At 37.6% G+C, this 19,978-nt stretch overlaps 1 protein-coding gene across 2 annotated transcripts in view; it reads left to right on the top strand.

The window, feature by feature from the left end:
* Positions 1-19,978, top strand: part of LOC306875817 (dual specificity mitogen-activated protein kinase kinase 5-like) — a 57,658-nt gene that overhangs the window by 30,814 nt on the left and 6,866 nt on the right. For both annotated transcript variants that reach the window (XM_079426563.1, XM_079426564.1), the window contains 4 exons: positions 114-140; positions 462-494; positions 7,384-7,445; positions 18,773-18,818. In XM_079426563.1, coding sequence (XP_079282689.1) covers positions 114-140; positions 462-494; positions 7,384-7,445; positions 18,773-18,818 — 168 coding nt within the window. The remainder of the gene's footprint in view (positions 1-113; positions 141-461; positions 495-7,383; positions 7,446-18,772; positions 18,819-19,978) is intronic.

The raw sequence follows: 19,978 nt of genomic DNA, 5'->3' as shown, positions 1-19,978 counted from the left end.
CCCCAGTGATCATAAACATGTCTTGGTGCAACGCTTGTGATTGTAACATGCTAATTGCATGTTTTTGTTCTCGCTTACTCACTCTCACCTAAATCCCTTTTTTTTCCTTGTAGATTCAAAAGAACCAGGGCTCTTTAATGGTAAGTGTTTTTCATGTATTTTCAGAGATGTAGGCGGCTCCTCTCACAACCCCTTGCAGTTTTCTCCTCACCTCGCATGGTTGCCTCCCTCTGAAGTTAATACCAGACAATAATACGCTCTCTCTTAACAGCCTGTATTCAGATTAGGTGCCATTAGAAATAAGAAAACATTACAGATCAAATGGCTTTTCCCGAGTCAGAGTGCATTTGATTAAGCTGTATTGCTACCTGTTTTATTGCATTCATGATTTTATTTCCTTTGCACTGTAAGGACATTGTATGGGGTCTAATCTCTTTTTCTTCTACCCCCCTCTATCACAGCCTCTTCAGTTATTGCAGTGCATTGTTGATGAGGTGAGTCTGTGTCCCATGTACGAAACCATCCCTAATGGGGTGGAAAGCTGATATTTTGTTTCCTAATGAAGCGAGGTGCATTATCAGCTCTGCTCAGGGTTTGAGCTCTGAAGAGCTGGAGCTGTCGAGAGCTCGGACGTGCTGATGACAAGGTCTTGAACGGAACGATTGCCTTAACTCTGGATTTGGAAATTCAGCTAAACTTGAAACTACATTGAGGAGGGTTGGGCAGAAAATTGTAGTTGTTTCAGGCAAACAGTAAAATAATCACAGTTTAACAAATAAATGACACAAATTTCTTATATTCTCTTATACGCACAAACTAATTTAAAGCTCAACGGTTTTTAAATAACTAAATTTAACACAGTTTTTTATTTATTTTCTGTATTTCTTTCTCTCTCATTCTATTTCTCTCTTGTGCATGTGTAAACAAGCACACACACACTCATTTTGCTGGTTTAATGTAGCATGACAGGGCTCTGGACAACTGATGGACCACAGAGTTGTTGCATTAACCTTGACATCCGTTAGGCGCTAAAATACACCCAGCTAAACCCTGACACATTTTCCCACCCTTATCTCTCTGAAGAGTTGGGTCAGGGTCAGTTAAACACAGATATTCCTTGAAATAGATACAGCTCTTGTGTTAAACTCACTTCTCTGATATACGCACCTTTCTGGTATACCTCTGGTGTGTCTATAGAGTCGTGTGCAGTATTTCACCCAGTCAGATTAGTGATTTTTCAGATTTTACTGGCCCTGTGGTATTTGTTTGCAGTGCATGTATGAACGTACAGTATATGCCCACCAAAGCTGCATTTATTTGATCAAATACAGTAAAAACAGTAAGAATATGAAATATATTTATTACATTGTAAAATTACTGTTTTCTATGTTGATATATTTTGAAATGTAATTTATTCATGTGATGGCAAAACTGAATTTTCAGCAGCCATTACTCCAGTCTTCAGTGCCAAATGCCAGAGCCATCAGAAATAATTTAGCCAAATATTTCTTATTATTTTCAATGTTGAAAATGGTTATAAGAACACCAGCAAATTAGCATATTAGAGTCATTTTTGAAGGATAATTTAGATTGGACTATGAAGATTTACTATTTCAGTTTTACCATGACGTTTTTTACACACACACACACACACACACAATGCATTTTTTAAGACGTTATGTCAGGTTCCCAATAGTTGAAATTATTATTAAAATGTATCTCAAGAATCTCAGTTTCTTTCCTATTTTGTTATGTAGAGCAGCTTTACACATTCACCCCTGGACCACAGGGCCAACCATATTTTTTTTTTTCTAGTTAATAGTAAAATGACATGGTTACTCAAACATCTGCTAAAACTATTGGATCTGAATGGCTGTACCTTAGCAAACCTCAGCAGGTTTGTTCCTTAAATTAGCAAATCTGAAGAGTTACGAGAGGTCATCTTGTACCATTCTCAACTCTCAAACAATCCCCAAATTTGCATCAGTCTTCTCAGCAGTTAGTTAAAGCCCGTAGGCCACGGTAACTCTGACATTTAAATGTGATTTCCACCACTATGTGAGTAATTAATAAGTACTTGTGTTAATTGTGTGTGTGGGGGGAGCCTCTCCCTTCTCTTCTCTGCTTGAGCTACTCACTGACACATGCTAATAACAGAACGCCACAGAGAGATGAAGGAGAGAGAAGCATAAACACACATTAAACATACCCAACGTGTCCTTTCTTCTATAGATTGCTGCACGTAATTAATAATTAAACGGCCGCTCGTGTAATGAGTTGACCCGCTTGAACTGTTCATTACTCATCTGGCAGAGGTATCACTCAAACTATTTTCTACCGTGCCCTTCGCTCCGTCTCCCCCAGGCCAAAGAGTGTGCCGCCACGCCGCTGCCGACTGCATTCAGCTGACCAAGGCCTTATTACTCACTGCCACTGATTTACAACCTTCGGAGAGAGACAGTGAGAGAGAGCTTGAGACGGTGTTGTGGGTACTCCCCAGGACCTACTTTAAAGAGTAATCTAGTGCACAGACCGAGAAAGAGGCAGAGTCAATGTGATGGACTGAAAGAGCAGGAGAAAAGAGAACATTTAGAAACTATACCTGAGAGAATATGAGAAACAGGCAGAATAAAGATATCTGCTCAAGAAGGACATCAAGACCAGTCAATTAGAAAAATGGGAAAGATTATTCTGTGATGTGAATGTACGATCTGAGACCCATTAAATGTGAGTTTATCAGTAATGTTGAAAAGTCACTAGAAGGAAGAAAAAAGTGTCACGAATCATATGGGACAATTTCAGGAAGGTCACGGGTAGTTGATCTAATAATCTGACCACTTTGACTTCAAGGGGATGCTGGTAATGATAGTCTGGCTGTCTGTCTAAAACTCAAGAACCCCACATTTTTCTCCATTGCATTATGCTCTATAGTGATTTATTTGTTGTCTGCTCACTCGACAGCAGCTCTAAACGTTCACCTCTGGGCCACCAGGACATCCTTAGTGTTTTTTCTAGTAAAACCAAAATCTCATTTAAGTGACTGTACCTCAGCAAACCTCAAATTATTCATTTTCTAAATTAGCAGATCTAAGAGTCTGTTCACAAAGAATGCATTTATTCCATTCTACTGCACTACTCCCAGTGTTTTTCTGTAAACGTGCTAGATGGACATGTTTGACTGTTGCATTTACATCTCGTGTCATATCATCCTGTCGTCAACCTGTGAGATCGCCGATACATGATATTATCATGCTAATTTATTTAATTAATTCCTTCCTTAGTTTTATAGCCGGAGAATGAACCAACTTCAGGGTATGGCTAAAAGCAGCCTAATGTTAGTGTGATCTACACATTTGATCTTAGTCAAGTAGCATATGGATGTCATGTCGTAAAATATTTTTGTGAGACTGAATTTGTATTTAACAATTAAAACATAAGAACATTGTAAGTTATTAATTATACTGCTCACATTTCGCGCGTGCACACTCAATAAAAAAACGCCGGTGTTTCAGCGATGACTCATCTGAATGCCTCGGATTGGCCGTTGCATTCATATGCTCAACAGAATCAAGTGTAATTGGTTATAACACGCAACACTGTGCTAAGCGCTAATATTAATTAGATAATACTAGCCTAATAATAATAATAATCGTGTTTATATCTTCAAAGGCATCAGCCACAGGCTATATCTCTGGCTAATGTCGATACACGTTACTATCGTCTATCGGTACAACCCTAGTTCAACTTTTATAAAACTCGTCTCAAGACTTTGCATTTTTTCCCCATTCCACTATACCTGCATCTTACATTTTTAAAAGCAAAAACGTGTGAATGGCCCCTATAAGGAGGTTCGAGAGTTCATCTTTTACATCACTCTACACTCAAACAATCCCCAAATTTGCATCAGTCTCCTTAGTACTTTGTTTAAACCTGTAGTAGGCCATGGTGAGCTTACCATCGGTAATGACGAACATGAACTTGCCATTGGAAATTATGAAAAGCCACTAAAAAACTAAAAGTGTCATAAAGTATATGGGAGAAATTCAGGAAGTTCACAGGTCGTTAATTTAATAATCTGACCACTTGGACTTCGAGAGGATGTCGGTAATGACAGTCTTGTTTGAAGGGCATTGTGTGTGAATATAGATGGCTGGTTTCCATGGTGACCCTGGTATAAATAATCAGCCGCAAGGCCTCACAGGTCTCATGGGAAGGGTGAATAAACAGCTAAATGAGGTGTAGCACGAAAGGTTTTTTTTGTCCTCTTGTTTACTCTTTTATTTCTCTCCAAATAACTCAATGAGGTCCAGCTCTACTTGGTGTCTAATAGTTGTTGCTAGTGCACTTCTTTATAGCAGACTGTCTTTTTTTCAGAACAGCACACTTGTCCATCTGCATGGCGGCCCGTCTTTAATTGTCCCTCTCTGGTCGTGCATTGAAACAACCCTGATGCTTCTAATAGGACTCAGGCTTAAATTCACCTCTGTAATTACTGATCTAATTTTGCCTGATAATTGCTGCTGGGCAATTACATGTATATTTACTGCTGGTATTGTGGAGGAAGATGGGCCTTGGTCTGGCTCTGTTTGTAGTGTTGGATAATGGCAGCAAGCTGCATAATATAACCGTGCTTTCATCATCATCCTCATCATGCAGCCGCCACATCAAAGACCCCCAAATTAAGGTGTTTGTGCGTCCTCAAGTGTACATGAATCTGTTTGTGTATGTGTGTATTGCTGTGTGCGTCTCGATGTATTTACATGTGGGTTATGAGTGTTGCTCTGAATTTGTGTTTTTGGTCCAGACTTGTACTGTGGCTTCCAGGCTGTGAGTCTTGGCTGTGTAATGATGTATAGCTGCACTAGTGCACCTCTGGCTATGTTCATTTGAATAGGTGTGTTTCAAACTCTCTAGATCACAGAAAATCAGGGCTTAATACAAAAAAATAAATAAAAAATGATTAGGGAAACTTATAAAAAGAAACATGTAGGAGACAAATGCCTTTTTAGTTGACAAATTACAGATTTTCTCAGACACTGACCGCTATGAAGGGATGCTTTTAGTGCATTATATAGACCACACATTGATTATATAAATATGTTTTTCTAGTTGAATTTAGTATAAATTAGTTCCAGTTTTGTGCCATTTAAGTATAATTCTGTTTTAAGGAATATTTCTGTCTGTTTGAGGAAATGTTGATTGTAGTTTAAAGTTGATTCAACTTGACAGTTGAAAAACTCGTATGTTAAAAAATAACCTATGATATTTTTTGTAAAATATTTGAATATTTTTTTTTTTAGAATACCAAATGTTGAAATGATATTTATATTTAATTACATTTTGTTGTACATGAATAAGCTAAAAATGTACGTCTCAAAATATACATCCCACTAACAAGTTTTCATTTTGAATCATTTCTTTTTGAAAAATGTAACTGAAATTACTTCAGGAAGGAGTGAATGTGATTCAAACCACTTAAGCCCGGCTCACACTGTGCGATTTTGGCCACGATTTGTTCGTCTGAGACACATTTTGAAAATCCTAAAAGATTCCTATAATCCTAGGCTAAAATCGGTTGTCTAGATCGCTGGTTTGACATGTTCACCGACAGCCGATTAATGGCCGTTGCGATAATTTTTTTCCTCCGATTAAACTCTGGCAGTGTCAGAAGATTTCAGACACTTTCCTGCAGTGTGACATCTCCTACGACGATCGTCAAACCAAGAACCAATAGGAGCCCTGAACTTGATGACGCAATTAGCGCGACAACGTCAAACCATTCATTATTTGTAAAAAACAATATAAGTACAAAGTAAAGTTTACTTAAAGTTTATTTATTAAGGGGCAGGATGTTTAAACTCGAATAACAAAATTACCTCAAGTTCGCTCTGTAGAACTGGAAGTCCATAAAGTCCTCTTTTGCCCAGCCATGACTTGCTCCACACACGTCGTCTTTTTCGGGGGTTTTTTTTAACATCAAGGCATGTAATTAATAAAACTAACGCTACACGTTGCTGTTGTTTGCTAGCTGCCATTATAGCGAGAGAACGCGGGTCACGTATTGATGACGTAAAACTCCGGACAAGTCTTCTTGAGTACGCCCGTTTTTGTCGCGTCTTGACTGTTGTACAGTCTGACATTTAAGACAACTGAGATCCTACAGTCTGACATGGGGATCATGTTCGTACAGTGTGACAAGCAACAATCGCAAAAGACTATTAAAAATCGCACAGTGTGAGCCCGGCTTAACTCTTGACTGAGTTTGAGACAGTTTTGTGAATGAGACTTAAAAAGATTGTTTATAAGAGTTATTCAGGCAGGCATCACTTCTAATGCACACATATTTCTAGACTGTTTCCAATAACAGCTCGATTTTTGTTTTTGTCACCTGTGCAACCTTTTTAGTCCCCTCATAACCTCTGTGCCTTTTCAAACTGCAACAAGATTGCTTGTATTGTGCAAAAAATGTTTAATTTAATTCCTACTGGCTGTTAAAGTATTTTCTTCTTCTCTTTGTCCCTCACAAACAGACATTTCTAAAAAGAAAATCTATTCACTTTCCCTTCCAATACATCAGTCCTTCCCAAACACCTTGAATCTCAATTCTGTCTTTAATATCAGGGCTTTTGTGTCTGTGTAACATGTTGATGTCATCAATTCTTTCCACTGAGGTCATATTAATACAAATTATGGTTATGGTTGGAATACAAATAATATTTTCTCTGATACAGGCCACATTTTTTTCATTCCTCTCTAGTCTTAGATAAAATAGGGGCTTCAATTTCCTGAAAGTTATGCTACACTGAATATATATCAGTTTGTTCTCAGAGGTGTCTGAATACATGCATGAAAGCAACAATTACACAATTAGAAATAGATCTGGAATTTGGCTTTCACTTATTCCATTTGGTTTCAATGTGTCTGTCCTTTAGAAGTATCTGATTTAATGTCCTTACCCTGTTAACATTATTTGGAGGTTGAGGTCGCAACAAAATGTTCTTGTCAACTGTATGCCTTCTGCTTTATGAGCCCATGAATGGCTGTCTTGCTCTGAGAGTGTACGCTTTTTGTCTGTTTGTGAGTGTTTGTCCCATTTTCTGTGCATCAGCAATCGTCCACTGTCTAACAAAAGAGGGGTTCAGGTGGTTCCAAAATTTAATATACACGGCTGCTTTTGAATGGCCGCACATAGAATACCTCATTATAGACCGGAACCCTTCTGCAAACTAGTTCATCTTCACACAAAATCTACAAGTTATACACCATCAATTTTATTTATTTATTTTTGGTAAAGTATAAACATTTTGTTGATGTTTTTATTCTATTGTGGATATTTTTGTAAATGATAATTTTGACAATGTGTATATATGTTTATTTTTTTAGGATCCTCCGGTGCTTCCAATTGGTCAGTTCAGTGAGACCTTTGTTCACTTCATTACACAATGGTGAGTGGTTCCAATCCCAACTGAACACCTTCAGTTTTCTTCTCTTCTACCTCTCATAAATAAATAAATCCTTGTAATATTGTAATGAATTTGCATTAATAAGCCACAACACAAACTATAAAAAAACTTTTTTAAAAAATGAATACATTTAGAACATTGAAAAATACTGAAGCTGCCAAATGTTTGAGTGTGCCTTGTATATACTGTCAAAATTATGTAATAAAGTGATCGCTGAAAGTTACTTTTTGCATTTATGCCTAGAAATTATTAGGATTTATTGTTCAAACCCCCACTTTGAAACATAGGGATGTATAAATATGTTTGTGTGTGTTTATATGAACACTGAACTTTCTATTCATCAAAGAATCTTAAAAATATATATATATAATGGTTTCAATACAAATATTAAGCTGCACAACTTGTTTCAACACTGATAAGAAATGTTTCTTGAGCATATCAGTATATTAGAATGATTTCTGAAGAATCATGTGACACTGAAGTCTAGAGTAATGGTTTCTGAAAAATCAGCTTTGCCATCATTGAAATATTCAAATTGAAAAATTATTTAAATAATAGAAATATTTCCCAATATTACGGTTGACTGTATTTTTGATCAAATAATTTCAGCCTTGCCTTTCTTTCAAAAATATTTAAAAAATCATGCCGACTCCAAGTTGTGTAAAACACGTAACATGTTGTGGTCTAATAGGCCTTGTGGTCTAGCCTTTCCTGGGTCTACACACCAGATAGTACAGTAGTTAGTCTAGCTAGCAGTAAATATTTACCCAACATCTGTCCCTGGTTTGCTGACCTTGCTTTCTCAAACACATCCGCACCTAAAATTGCCTTCCACAGGTCATGCCCCGGGAAACCAGAATTCCCCACCAAACTCTTTTGCCTGAGGGCATGGTGGGTGAAGCCAGATGTTTTGGGATTTGTTTAGCAGCTGATGTTTACTTGCAGCACACTTTATTTACACAAACAGGTCACCTGGCTCGCTAGTGCCACCCCTGCCTGGCACTGCTCTTTCAACATCCCCTTCTATTATTAGCTTGCTCTGAGTGTGTGTGTCATTCATCATGATCCAAATGGGCCCCTCTGTAGGCCACTCTGTCCCTATAATCCCTCCCATTTCTTATCTGGGTCAACTTGACTAATTTACTTGCACTTAGGTGTGATCTGTGCCAAGGAGAATTGATAATTACTTACCTCTCCCTTTATCACTTTGAGATGCAGTTATATTAACCTCAACAATGCAATGATAAAGAGGATGTGAAGATAAAGATGCTGTAGAAGATATACTGGATGCATAATCTGCATCTATTAAGAAATATGGGATTTATGAATGTTTGAGTTCATAATACTAAGAAAACTTACTGTAATCTCTGTTAGAAGTTTAAAAGACTTAAAAGATTGTGTATTGACACTAAACTACAAATCAGCTTAGGAACATGTGATGTGACTTGTATGTTAATTATGCTTATTCATTAGTGATCAGACATGTGACCTGCATAGTCACAGTGAAGTAATATTGAGAGAGCCCCAAAAAATGAATTATACGAGCAAAATGAGGGACAATTTGTAAGGTTTACATGCTCTTCAAAGTATTTTCTGACACAGATTCAAGAACCGGAAAGTCCTTGAAAGTAATTGAATGTTCTCTCAGCTGGAAAACCCACAAACTTAGGCCCTGTTTACAACTAGTGAGTTTTCATTTTAAATAAATAAAAATAACAACGATACTCGTCTACACTGGCGTTTTCACTGCATTTCAGAAATGATCTCCATCCACACTACACAACCGAAAACACATGTCATATGACCATTCATGCAGGTGCAACGATGACCATGATGTTGTTGTTTACACGGTCGTCAAGGATACTCAGAGCCATCGTTTTCAATGTTCTCAGTTTTGGTCCGTTTACACTGAAACGCAACCCCAGAATTTCAAACTAAAACGGGGTCTGCAGCATTTTCGAAAGTCTTCGTTTTTGAGAGTCGAAAACGCCAAAGTAGTGTAAACGACAGGCGTAACCGTAGCAAAAGTTATGCGTTTTAAAATGATAACACACTAGTGTAAATGTTGCCTTAGATGTCATTCTAACTTAATTTTGAAGTACATTTGATGTTCCTGACAACCACATTGGCATGACATCTGCAATTCTGGAGTGCTTGTCATATTAATCAGCAGTCTGTGGCCTGAGTAATGTATGTAATATAGACCAGTTTTATTTTAGCATCATTTATATACTATTATAGTTTCTGGTAAGATTTTGAATTAGGTTATAAATATATGTATGTATATATGTTTATATATGTGTGTGTGTGTGTGTGTGTGTGCGCATGTTTGTGGTTTATGAGGACACAAATTTGTATAATGACATGGGTATGACAGAGGTATTACAATATGAAGGTGGTTTATGAGGACACTGCCTATGTCCCCGTAATTCCAAAAGGCTTAAAAACATACTAAATGGTGTTTTTTTGAAAATCTAAAAGTGCACAAAGTCTCCTGTGAGGGCTACGTTTAGGTGTAGGGTTGGTGTAGGGCAATAGCACACACAGTTTGTTCAGTATAAAAACCAGTACGCCTATGGAGAGTCCCCGTGTGTGTGTGTGTGTGTGTATTAGGGGTGGCACGGTACACAGATGTCACGGTTCGGTACATACCTCGGTTTGGGGGTTTCGATTTCGGTACAACAGGAAAAAACTAAAAATCTACTATGCTCAGTTTCTTTTCATTTATTTTGAACAGACAGTAGTGCAAATTACAATTTTTCCACCTAGATGTGAAAATACTAAATATTATTACATGTTATATACAGTGCCCTCCAAAGGTATTGGAACAGTAAATACAAATATCCATTACTTCTGTATTCTGAATCTTGCATTCGATGATAACACACACAAACCAGGATGAAGACGAGGGAGCTGACTGAGAGAAAAGCAAGTGATTTGGATGCTAAAAGAAAAGAAGTCGTCAATTAGAGCTCTAGCAAAAACAAAGGGCATGGAGAAATCAAGAGTTTGGAAACCACCAGCGGCACCAGCAACCAACAACGACCTGATCGGCTGAGAAAACAACAGTAGTTGATGACAGACAAATCATAAAAGGAGTGAAAATGAACCCTAAAAGACGTGTCTGTAAAATCACCAACAACTTCCAGACAATAGAAAGGCAAGATTAGAGTTTGCAAAAAAGCACAAAGGTGAGCCAGAAGAGTTTTGGAGCTGTGTTTATGGACCGATGAGACAAAGATGAACCTTTATCTAAGTGATGGGAAAGAAAAAGGGAACTGCAATGATCCCAAGCAGACAGCCTCATCTGTAAAGCATGGTGGAGGTGTTGTCATGGCATGGGCATGCATGACTGCCTCTGGAACAGGCCCTCTCAACTTTACTGATGACTTAATGTATGATGACAGTAGCAGAATTAATTTGGAAGGGTACAAAACCATCTTGCCTACCAATATTCAAGAAAATGCCACCATATTCATTGGGAAGTGTTTCATATTGCATCAGGACAATGACCCAAAACACCCTGCCAGTTCAAGGAATTTATAAGGGCAAAGAAATGGAAAGTCTTATATTTCCCAAGTCAATCTCCAGATTTAAATCCGATTGAACATGAATTTTACCAGCTGGAGAGGAGATTAAAGGCAGAAACTCCCCAAAACAAACAAAAGCATTTCAAAGGATGAGACCAAGAGTCTGGTGATGTCTATGGGTCACAGACTCACATCAATGAGTGGGATGAACTCTAAAAGTGCTGTTCTTTTTTTATTTGGTAAAACATATGTTGAAACGGCTAATAATAAAATGTGACATTCTGTAGTTTTGTCTCATATTCATCTTTTAATCATATTTGCAAATGTCTCGACTCCACAGCCAACAGAGAAATTTTGTCTTTACTGTTTCAATACTTCTGAAGGGCACTGTATATAAAATCTGTTTTGTTTTGAGTGTACACAAATAAAAGCAGACCTTTATACAGTGATTATTAATAACAAGGCATCTGTACACAGCAAAGGCGGCACTGAAACCAAATCTGAAGCGGCATAAAACCACGAAAATGTGCATTTACACAGACCGTTTAATGCTGTTCTGCAGCGGCATAAATGCATTTACACAGGAATTAAAATTGTGGGAAACATATACCTTTTATAATAACTACAATTTTAAAAACAAATGCTATAAAATTAAATAACAAATATAAAAAAGAAGAAATAATATAAAACGAAATAAACACAAAATAAATAAAAACACGACATTTTAAAATGTAACGACATTCAATTTAAATTTCCTGCGCGTGCTACAGTGTGTCTTGCGCTGGACGTTTGTCACAATGTTAGCTTCTGTGGTATTGACAGTTATTTTCTTTTTCTTAACAAAATTGTTCCAACTTGAAAAAACACTTAAAATAAATTATGAATTACTGCATCGGGGACATCGCCGCACGATTAAAAGAGGCCGAAATTTGTTTCAAAGAGCCAGAAAGTCACTCAGGCGTAGACACAATAAACGAAAATTATTGATACTAGCGTTAGCGGTGTCTCCAGACCGTCGTGTGTGGGTGAAATGTCGTCCGCAAGGAGATGTTTTTTGGAATGTAACGGTACACAATTACAGTGATACTGACTGGGTTAAGCATTTTAGGATGAGTCGAGATACTTTTATGTCCTTGGCGAATGAACTTAAACCAGCTCTACAAAAGCAGGTTACAAACTGGCGAAAGCCAATTGATTACAGACGACGACTTGCCGCTGTGATTTGGTGGTTTGCTACACCCTGTGAGTACAGGACTGTGGCTGAATTGTTCGGCATCGGCGAGGCGACATTGTGTAAACTCATTCGTGAAGTTTGCCGTGGAATTAAACTATTAATGCTCAGAAAATACATTCATCTTCCATATGGCCCTGAACTTGAACACACATTATCTGGTTTTGCCAGACGAGGAATGCCTTTTTGCGTGGGTGCTATTGACGGTACACACATCCCAATCATATCACCGAGAGAAAACCCCGCAGACTATCATAATCGCAAAGGCTGGCATTCAATAATCCTACAAGGCGTAGTAGATCACAAAATGTGGCAAGTAACTATACAGACAGTTTTCTTTCCTTTGGTTAATTAATTATTTAGGCTAGTAATCACAATTTGCTGAATTTTGTTTATAGTTTCACAGATGTTTACGTTGGGTGGCCTGGAAGGACACATGATGCTAGGGTACTGGCAAATTCCGATATTTATTGTCTTGCTGAGCATCAACAGGGTGGTTATCTTTACGCAAGAGAGGTGAGAGAAGTGCTTGTAAAATAGTCTGTGACAATTTGTGAACTATAGGCTGGAGCACACATTATCAGTCTTAATTATTTGCTAGAATGATTTATATTTAATATTCATGTTTCATAGCCCATAAATGTTCTTTCCTGTAATTCATCTATACTGTAATAGTCAAACAACATCTTTGAAAATTGAACAATCCATTAAATACTATAATATTTTTTATTTATTTGTTTGATTTAGCACTCAGGGCACATTAATGGCTTGGAGATTCCTCTATATGTAATCGGTGACCCGGCCTATCCCTTGAAAAAATGGCTGATCAAAGCCTTCCCTAACAGTGTTACACTCAGCCAAGAAAAGCGACACTTCAACCATCGGTTGAGCTCGGCAAGGATAGTTGTGGAGAACGCATTTGGACGCCTTAAAGGAAGGTGGAGGTGCTTACTGAAGAGAAATGACATTAACATTAACACTGTGTCAGATGTAGTGCTAGCCTGCTGCGTTCTGCATAATTTCTGTGAATTCCACTGTGAGCAATACCTGGACAACTGGGACTATCCCCAAGAATGCGTGGAAAGAGCTGTTGTTGACAACAGGGATGACAGTGCATCTGCTGTTTCCATTCGTGATGCCTTGCTGACCATTGTTTGTAGGAACTAGTTGCTGTATTAATGTAAACTTAAAAACTTTAAACGTTTGCACCAAAAAAATTGTAAATATGTAGCATTAATGAATTCAGCGAAAAATTTTTTTAATGTAATTGTTATATTTGTTTTGTTCTGTTACATTTTTTTATATAAAACAGATTTATACAGACAACTACAATAGAACAGAAGTCTGAACAATTGAACAAATAGGCTACTACAAATATGTGGTTTTAGTCACAGAACAATAAATAATACAGAAAAATAATTATAACATTCTATAAATACATAAATAATTTTAAAGCTATTAAATACATTAATTCAAACGTTCATTTGTTGATGAACAGTACTCATTTTTTCATGCTTTAACATTTCAGGCTTCAGAACTTAAAGTTATACTGGATAAAAAAATTGAAATGAGAATATGCATAAATCAAGTCAAATGCCTGCATTACAAACATGCCTAGTCACCCAAAACGGAAAAAATCTGACATCATTTACTCACCCTCATGTTGTTTCAAACTCTGTATCCAAAGCCATGCATCTTTGTACTACATACATGAGGGTGAGCAAATGATGACAGAATTTTCAGTTTTGGGTGACTTGTCCCATAAAACCATCAAGGTTTTATAAGTAGGTCATCACCCTTTCATAAGGCTCCTCCTCATCACTATAACTGTGTGACACTGTGGATGGTGCAGCATCTCGTGAGGCAACATGAACTGATGATGTTCCAGACCTCCATTGGTGAGTAAAGGGCTGACGAACAGTTGACTGGGCACCATGTGGAGGAAATATACTTGCCAAGATGTTGCCAAACTGGCTAACAGCCTCCTGTTGCATTGCCCGCATTTCCCTGGTCATTTCCAACACTGTTTGTCTGTGCTGAAGTTCTGCTTCCTTCTCCCACTCCCTTCGCATTTGCAGCAGTTGCTCCTCTCTGGCAAAGAACTTTTCCTCTGACTCGTTGAGGTGATTTAGGAATGAAGCACTCATTGCCTGAGCATGGTCTGCCTTGGACATTTTTCTTTTTTTCGCAGGGGGATGGCTTGTCATTTCTGGTGTGCCTATAGATGAGAAGGAAAAAATGTTGTACTCAAGTTAGATAGGATTTGACAAAACGTCACATGCATAATAAATTATCTTTTTGATTTGAAACACGTTCAGAATCAATGCTGTTTATGTAATTAATAATAAGGTTCGTCAAAACAAGCACATGGAAATTTACTCAACATTCATACACTAATGTATTAAGTTAATGTAATTCAGTGGAAACAACTGAGAATTTCAAATTTCCCCCGATATGTTTTTTGTCCAGTTGTAATTAAATACAGTTATATTCATAAATGAGTACACATGGTTTTAGAATAATTTTCTTTAGGCCTGCATCGCGCAGACAAGCGAATATGAACTTGTTGGAGTGACAGTGAAAGAAAGTAGTATAATTTTAGTTTAGTTTAGTTATTTTAATACTAGCCATTTATGATACAATTTTCATCTTAATGTAAGAGTAATAAGAAAAACGTACTCCTTGTTGGCGGACAAATGTCTTCATCATCTCCATCTTCGGTGGCGCTGTCAGCTGGAGATTGCGCTCTTTCTTCTGTCTGTGTCAAGCATCCAACAGCATTTACCGGCAAAGCACAGGGACGATGTCCCCAGATATTATCACACAGATCATAATAAGCGAATGATCTGGCAGTCATTCCACTCGTGTTGTTGTGGTCTTTTGTTTTTAGGTAAAAACTTTTCAGACTTTTGAGCTTAGCCGTAACCTGCTTCTTATCTCTCTGCACACCGCAAAGTCGAAGTCTCTCAGCAATAGTACTGTACACATTGCTGTCTCTTACGGTTCCGTCAATTTGCCGGTTAATTTCTTCCTCTGCTCTTATTAAAAGAAGCTCTTTTACTTCTTTGTCGGACCAGTTGTTTCCCCTATTGGTAGACATTATTATTATTATTATTATTATTATTAACGTTAGCTAAAAGATATGGAGCTAGCTTACGTGTTTTTGGCTCGAACTGACAGGCGTCCTTTGGGTTGTCATGACAACGACACTGCTTTAGAGCGGCACTGTTTCGCGTTTCATTTACACTGAATCAAAACAGCATTGCGTCGCCTTTGATACTAGGGACTGAGGTGGGTCAGACCCGGCGTATTTTAGGTCTGCTTTTATGCGGCATTGCGTCTTTACAATGAATTCTGTGCAGACACAGATCCGCTTTAGAGCAGCCTTAAATCGGCTGTGTAAAGATGCCAAGACCATAAGTGTTTAAAGTTGATTCTGCTGGTATAAGTAAACCGTTGAATTGATCGCGCCGTAGCACACACACAAACAAACAAACAAAAACACACATCAGTTCCAGCATTGCTTGTCAGCGCAGTTACATTTACATTTACATTTAGTCATTTGGCAGACGCTTTTATCCAAAGCGACTTACAATTGGGGAATACAAAAAGCGATTAATCTTGAAGAGGCAATCAGACAGAGGAAGTGCTCGTAACACCAAGTCTCAGTCATTGTTCAAATAAGTACAAGCTAGTAAGCGGAAAGAAAGATAGAGGGAAAGAGTTTCTTCAAGTACTGCCGAAAGAGATGAGTTTTCAGTTGTTGCTTGAAGATTGCCAGGGATCCGGCGTTCCGGATAGGGGTGGGAAGATTATTCCACCAGCCAGGAATGGTGAACGAGAATGTTCTGGAGAGTGATTTTGAGCCTCTCTGTGATGGTACCACAAGGCGTCGCTCACTAGCAGATCTCAAACTTCTGGAGGGGATGTAGGTTCGTAATAGTGAGTGGAAGTAGGAGGGTGCTGAGCCTGTGGTAGTTCTGTATGCAAGCATCAGTGTCTTGAACTTGATGCGAGCTGCCACTGGTAGCCAGTGCAAGGAGATGAAGAGAGGTGTTACATGCGCTCTTTTGGGCTCGTTGAAGATCAGTTGTGCCGCTGCATTCTGAATCATTTGTAGAGGTTTGATTGTGTTTGATGGCAGACCAGCCAGAAGAGCATTGCAGTAGTCCAGTCTAGAAACAACAAGGGCCTGGACAAGAAGTTGCGCAGCAAGCTCTGTCAGAAAGGGCCTGATCTTTCTGATGTTGTGTAGTGCAAACCTGCAGGATCGAGCAGTCTTTGCAATGTGCTCTTTGAAGGTCAGCTGGTCATCAAAGATTACACCAAGATCTCTGACCGTAGTTGATGGGGTAATCATTGATGAGCCTAACTGAATCGTGAAGTCATGCTGTAGAGGCGGAGTGGCAGGGAAGACCAGAAGTTCCGTCTTGGCCAGGTTGAGCTGTAGGTGATGTTCTTTCATCCATGCCGAGATGTCCGCCAGGCAGCCTGAGATCCGTGCAGCTACCGTTGGGTCATCTGGTTGAAAAGAGAGATAGAGCTGTGTGTCATCGGCATAGCAGTGATGGGAGAAGCCATGTGCATGTATGATGGGACCCAGCGATGTAGTGTATGTGGAGAAGAGGAGGGGTTCAAGAACCGATCCCTGAGGAACTCCAGTGACCAGTTGATGTGGTTTGGATACCTCCCCTCCCCAGGCCACCCTGAAGGATCTACCGGTGAGATAGGATTCAAACCAGCGAAGTGGAATCCCAGTGATGCCCAGTGATGAGAGTGTAGACAGGAGAATCTGATGATTGACAGTGTCAAAAGCAGCAGAAAGATCCAGCAGAATGAGGACTGACGATTTCAAAATCAAGAATCAGCACATGGTCATTGTCTAGTGGGCTTTGTTTTCAAGCTCGCAACTCATGGTTAAGGCTAGAAGGGATACGCATGGTGCTACATGGCATTGGCTGTTCTTCTGCCGGCGGTTATCAAACAGCGTAGCATTACTGCGGGAGCCCCCTTCTGGATTGGGGGTGAATTGCCTGTATTCGTCGTAAAGCCTCATGCACCGAACCGAGATGTCCGTACCGTGCCACCCCTAGTGTGTGTGTATATATATATATATATATATATATATATATATATATATATATATATATATATATATATATATATATATATATTATATTTTTATATATATATATATATATATAAAATATACTTTACTTGACCCTCTAACTTCTAGCACTATCTATTCTAATTGTATTTTATCTGTCTTTTTATTAAAAATAACAATAATAATAATAATTATCTGTACTGCGTTAGGCTAACCAAGACTTGTAATAGCACTTGCACGTTGTTGCTCTTTTGTTGGTTTTGATTGCTTCTTATGTCCTCATTTGTAATTCGCTTTGGATAAAAGCGTCTGCTAAATGACTAAATAAATAAAAATAAATAAATAAATATATATATTTTATATATATATATATATATATATATATATATATTTTTATTTTTTTTTTTATATATATAACTGATCGAAAAAAAATCCAATCTTTCACTGTGTAAAGATTTAAATCCCTGCCGCCAAGATGCTCCTCTGTCCATCACGGATTATGGAAAGTGAAACTTAAATCTGTAGGGGTGGTTGGATTTATTCACGCATGTAAAAATATTTATTTGAAGCTTCTTTCTTTTCAGATTCTTATTTATAGCATTATTTTAATAGGCTTTATATTAACTTATTGGGAGAAAACTGGTAGTACTATGTGAAATCAAACATTTGAGGACCCCCATATATCCAAAATAGCATGACCATAACACCCCGCGAATATTCGACTGTGAGATTGGGAGTCGAATCAGGCTCCTTGTATCGAAGCATTGAATCATCGACTATGTGGGGTCACTCCTAATATATAGTTGTTGTTTTTTTTGGTGTTTGGCTTGGTGTTATGTTAGAATCATTATTATACTCTTATACCTTTTGTTCTTTAATATTTTCAATTGTTTTTAGCTTTATTTAAAAAAAAAAATAATTTAAATAAGTTTTTTAATTTTGTTGTATGCATTTGTCATTTTTATTTCATTTCTTATAGGTAGTATAGGTGGTATTTATAAAGTTTTAGCTTTTAGTTTTGGATCTGTTTTTAGTTGTTTTAATACTACAATTGATTGCTTCCGTTGTCCTCATTTGTAAGTCGCTTTGGATAAAAGCGTCTGCTAAATGACTAAATAATAATAAAATGTTATATGTGTGTGTGTGTGTGTGTATATATATGTCACATATCACATACATAGCAAGTATCATTGAAAGTTTAATTCATAAACCCTTGCTATTTTAATATTGGGTTTAAAAAAGTCCTCAAATGTGTCGAGAAATTCTTTAAATCCTCGTTTGATGAGCAAAGCAGGTAAGTCAAGGTTTGGCCCCCTCAATCATATCTCAAGGAGTTCTGACATGCTTCTTTTTTGCATTCATTCTTTTGAATTAGCAGAGGACGATTAATTACTACATGCGTAATCACATATAATGACCTCTTCTGCTTTTGTTCTTATAGTATGAGGAAGCAACCCAAAGAAAGACCAGCTCCAAACAATCTTATGGTGAGTCTCTTTTACGCTCTTTCACATTTTCCCCCCAAGTCCAAATCAGCCCTTCAAGAGGATTAGAACATGAAATGGCATGGCACTATTTCATGGATGGAGTAAGTGAATGGGTGTATCCGTTGGTAGGAAGGCTTTTGTTGGGACTCTGTGTAAGCCTTTGCATAAAACCTTGAACTTTTTATTTCTTCTGGCTTTTGTTTGAAACGTAATCTGTCTTGTGTTACGTACTCCACTTATCTGCACCATGCAAGTAACTTCTTTGACCATCAGGCTATTGATTTGAATTTTTAAGTATTGTGTGATCCAGCAGTGGAAGGACAAAAAAGCAGCAGGATGCTATGTGTGTTTGTGCTATGTGGCACATGACTATTAGTTGCTATCAGATGAAAAGCTGCTTGAGCATTGTGATATTAAACGCCTCTAAATCTTTACATTTGAACATCTTTAAAAGATGCGTATCCATTTTAATGGGCTATTGGTGGTCTAAGCACCTCTTGAGGCTTCTCCCATTAGGAGATATAAAAGGGACAATACAATGAAGGGAAAATACAATACAACTTTTTTTTTTTTTGAGATTGTCAGCCAGAGGTTAATTAAAGGCTGAAACAAGCTTTTAATGTTAAAAATGTCTGTTCAGTGGGATCAGATTTATTTCAGATGCATTTAGTAGCTCTCTGAATTTAGAAAGAGTTCACATACTCAAAATCAAATATAAAAGGGTGCATGTTTTTTATTTTTTTATTTAGTGATTTCGTTTTTTTGGGGGGGGGGGGGGGGGGTTTCAACAAATCAACAAATTATATAATTTATAGTAATTCATAATTAATGGTTAATTCATTTTGATGTGTATTTAATGTTTTCCTATTGTCATACACTGAAAAAAATGGTGTAGAAGATATTTTTACTCAGAAATTGGTAAGAAATTTCACACTTAATTACAAAGAAATGGCAATTTAAACATTGAATTAAATGTAACATTTTGAAGTAGGGAGACTGTAAAACACAATTAAAACTATTTTTTTACAATCTTTTCCCCAGTGCATGTATAACATAATTAATTAATTTATTTATTTATTATTATTATTATTGACTCATGTTCTCATCCAAAAGGGAAACTTGTGAATATTTTTGTCTCAATTCTAAGGCTCAGGCTTAAA

Source organism: Barbus barbus, assembly GCF_936440315.1.
Source record: "Barbus barbus genome assembly, chromosome: 1".
NCBI lineage: Eukaryota > Metazoa > Chordata > Actinopteri > Cypriniformes > Cyprinidae > Barbus > Barbus barbus.
Note: the sequence above shows the minus strand (reverse complement) of the source record. Positions and strands in the feature narration are given on the sequence as shown.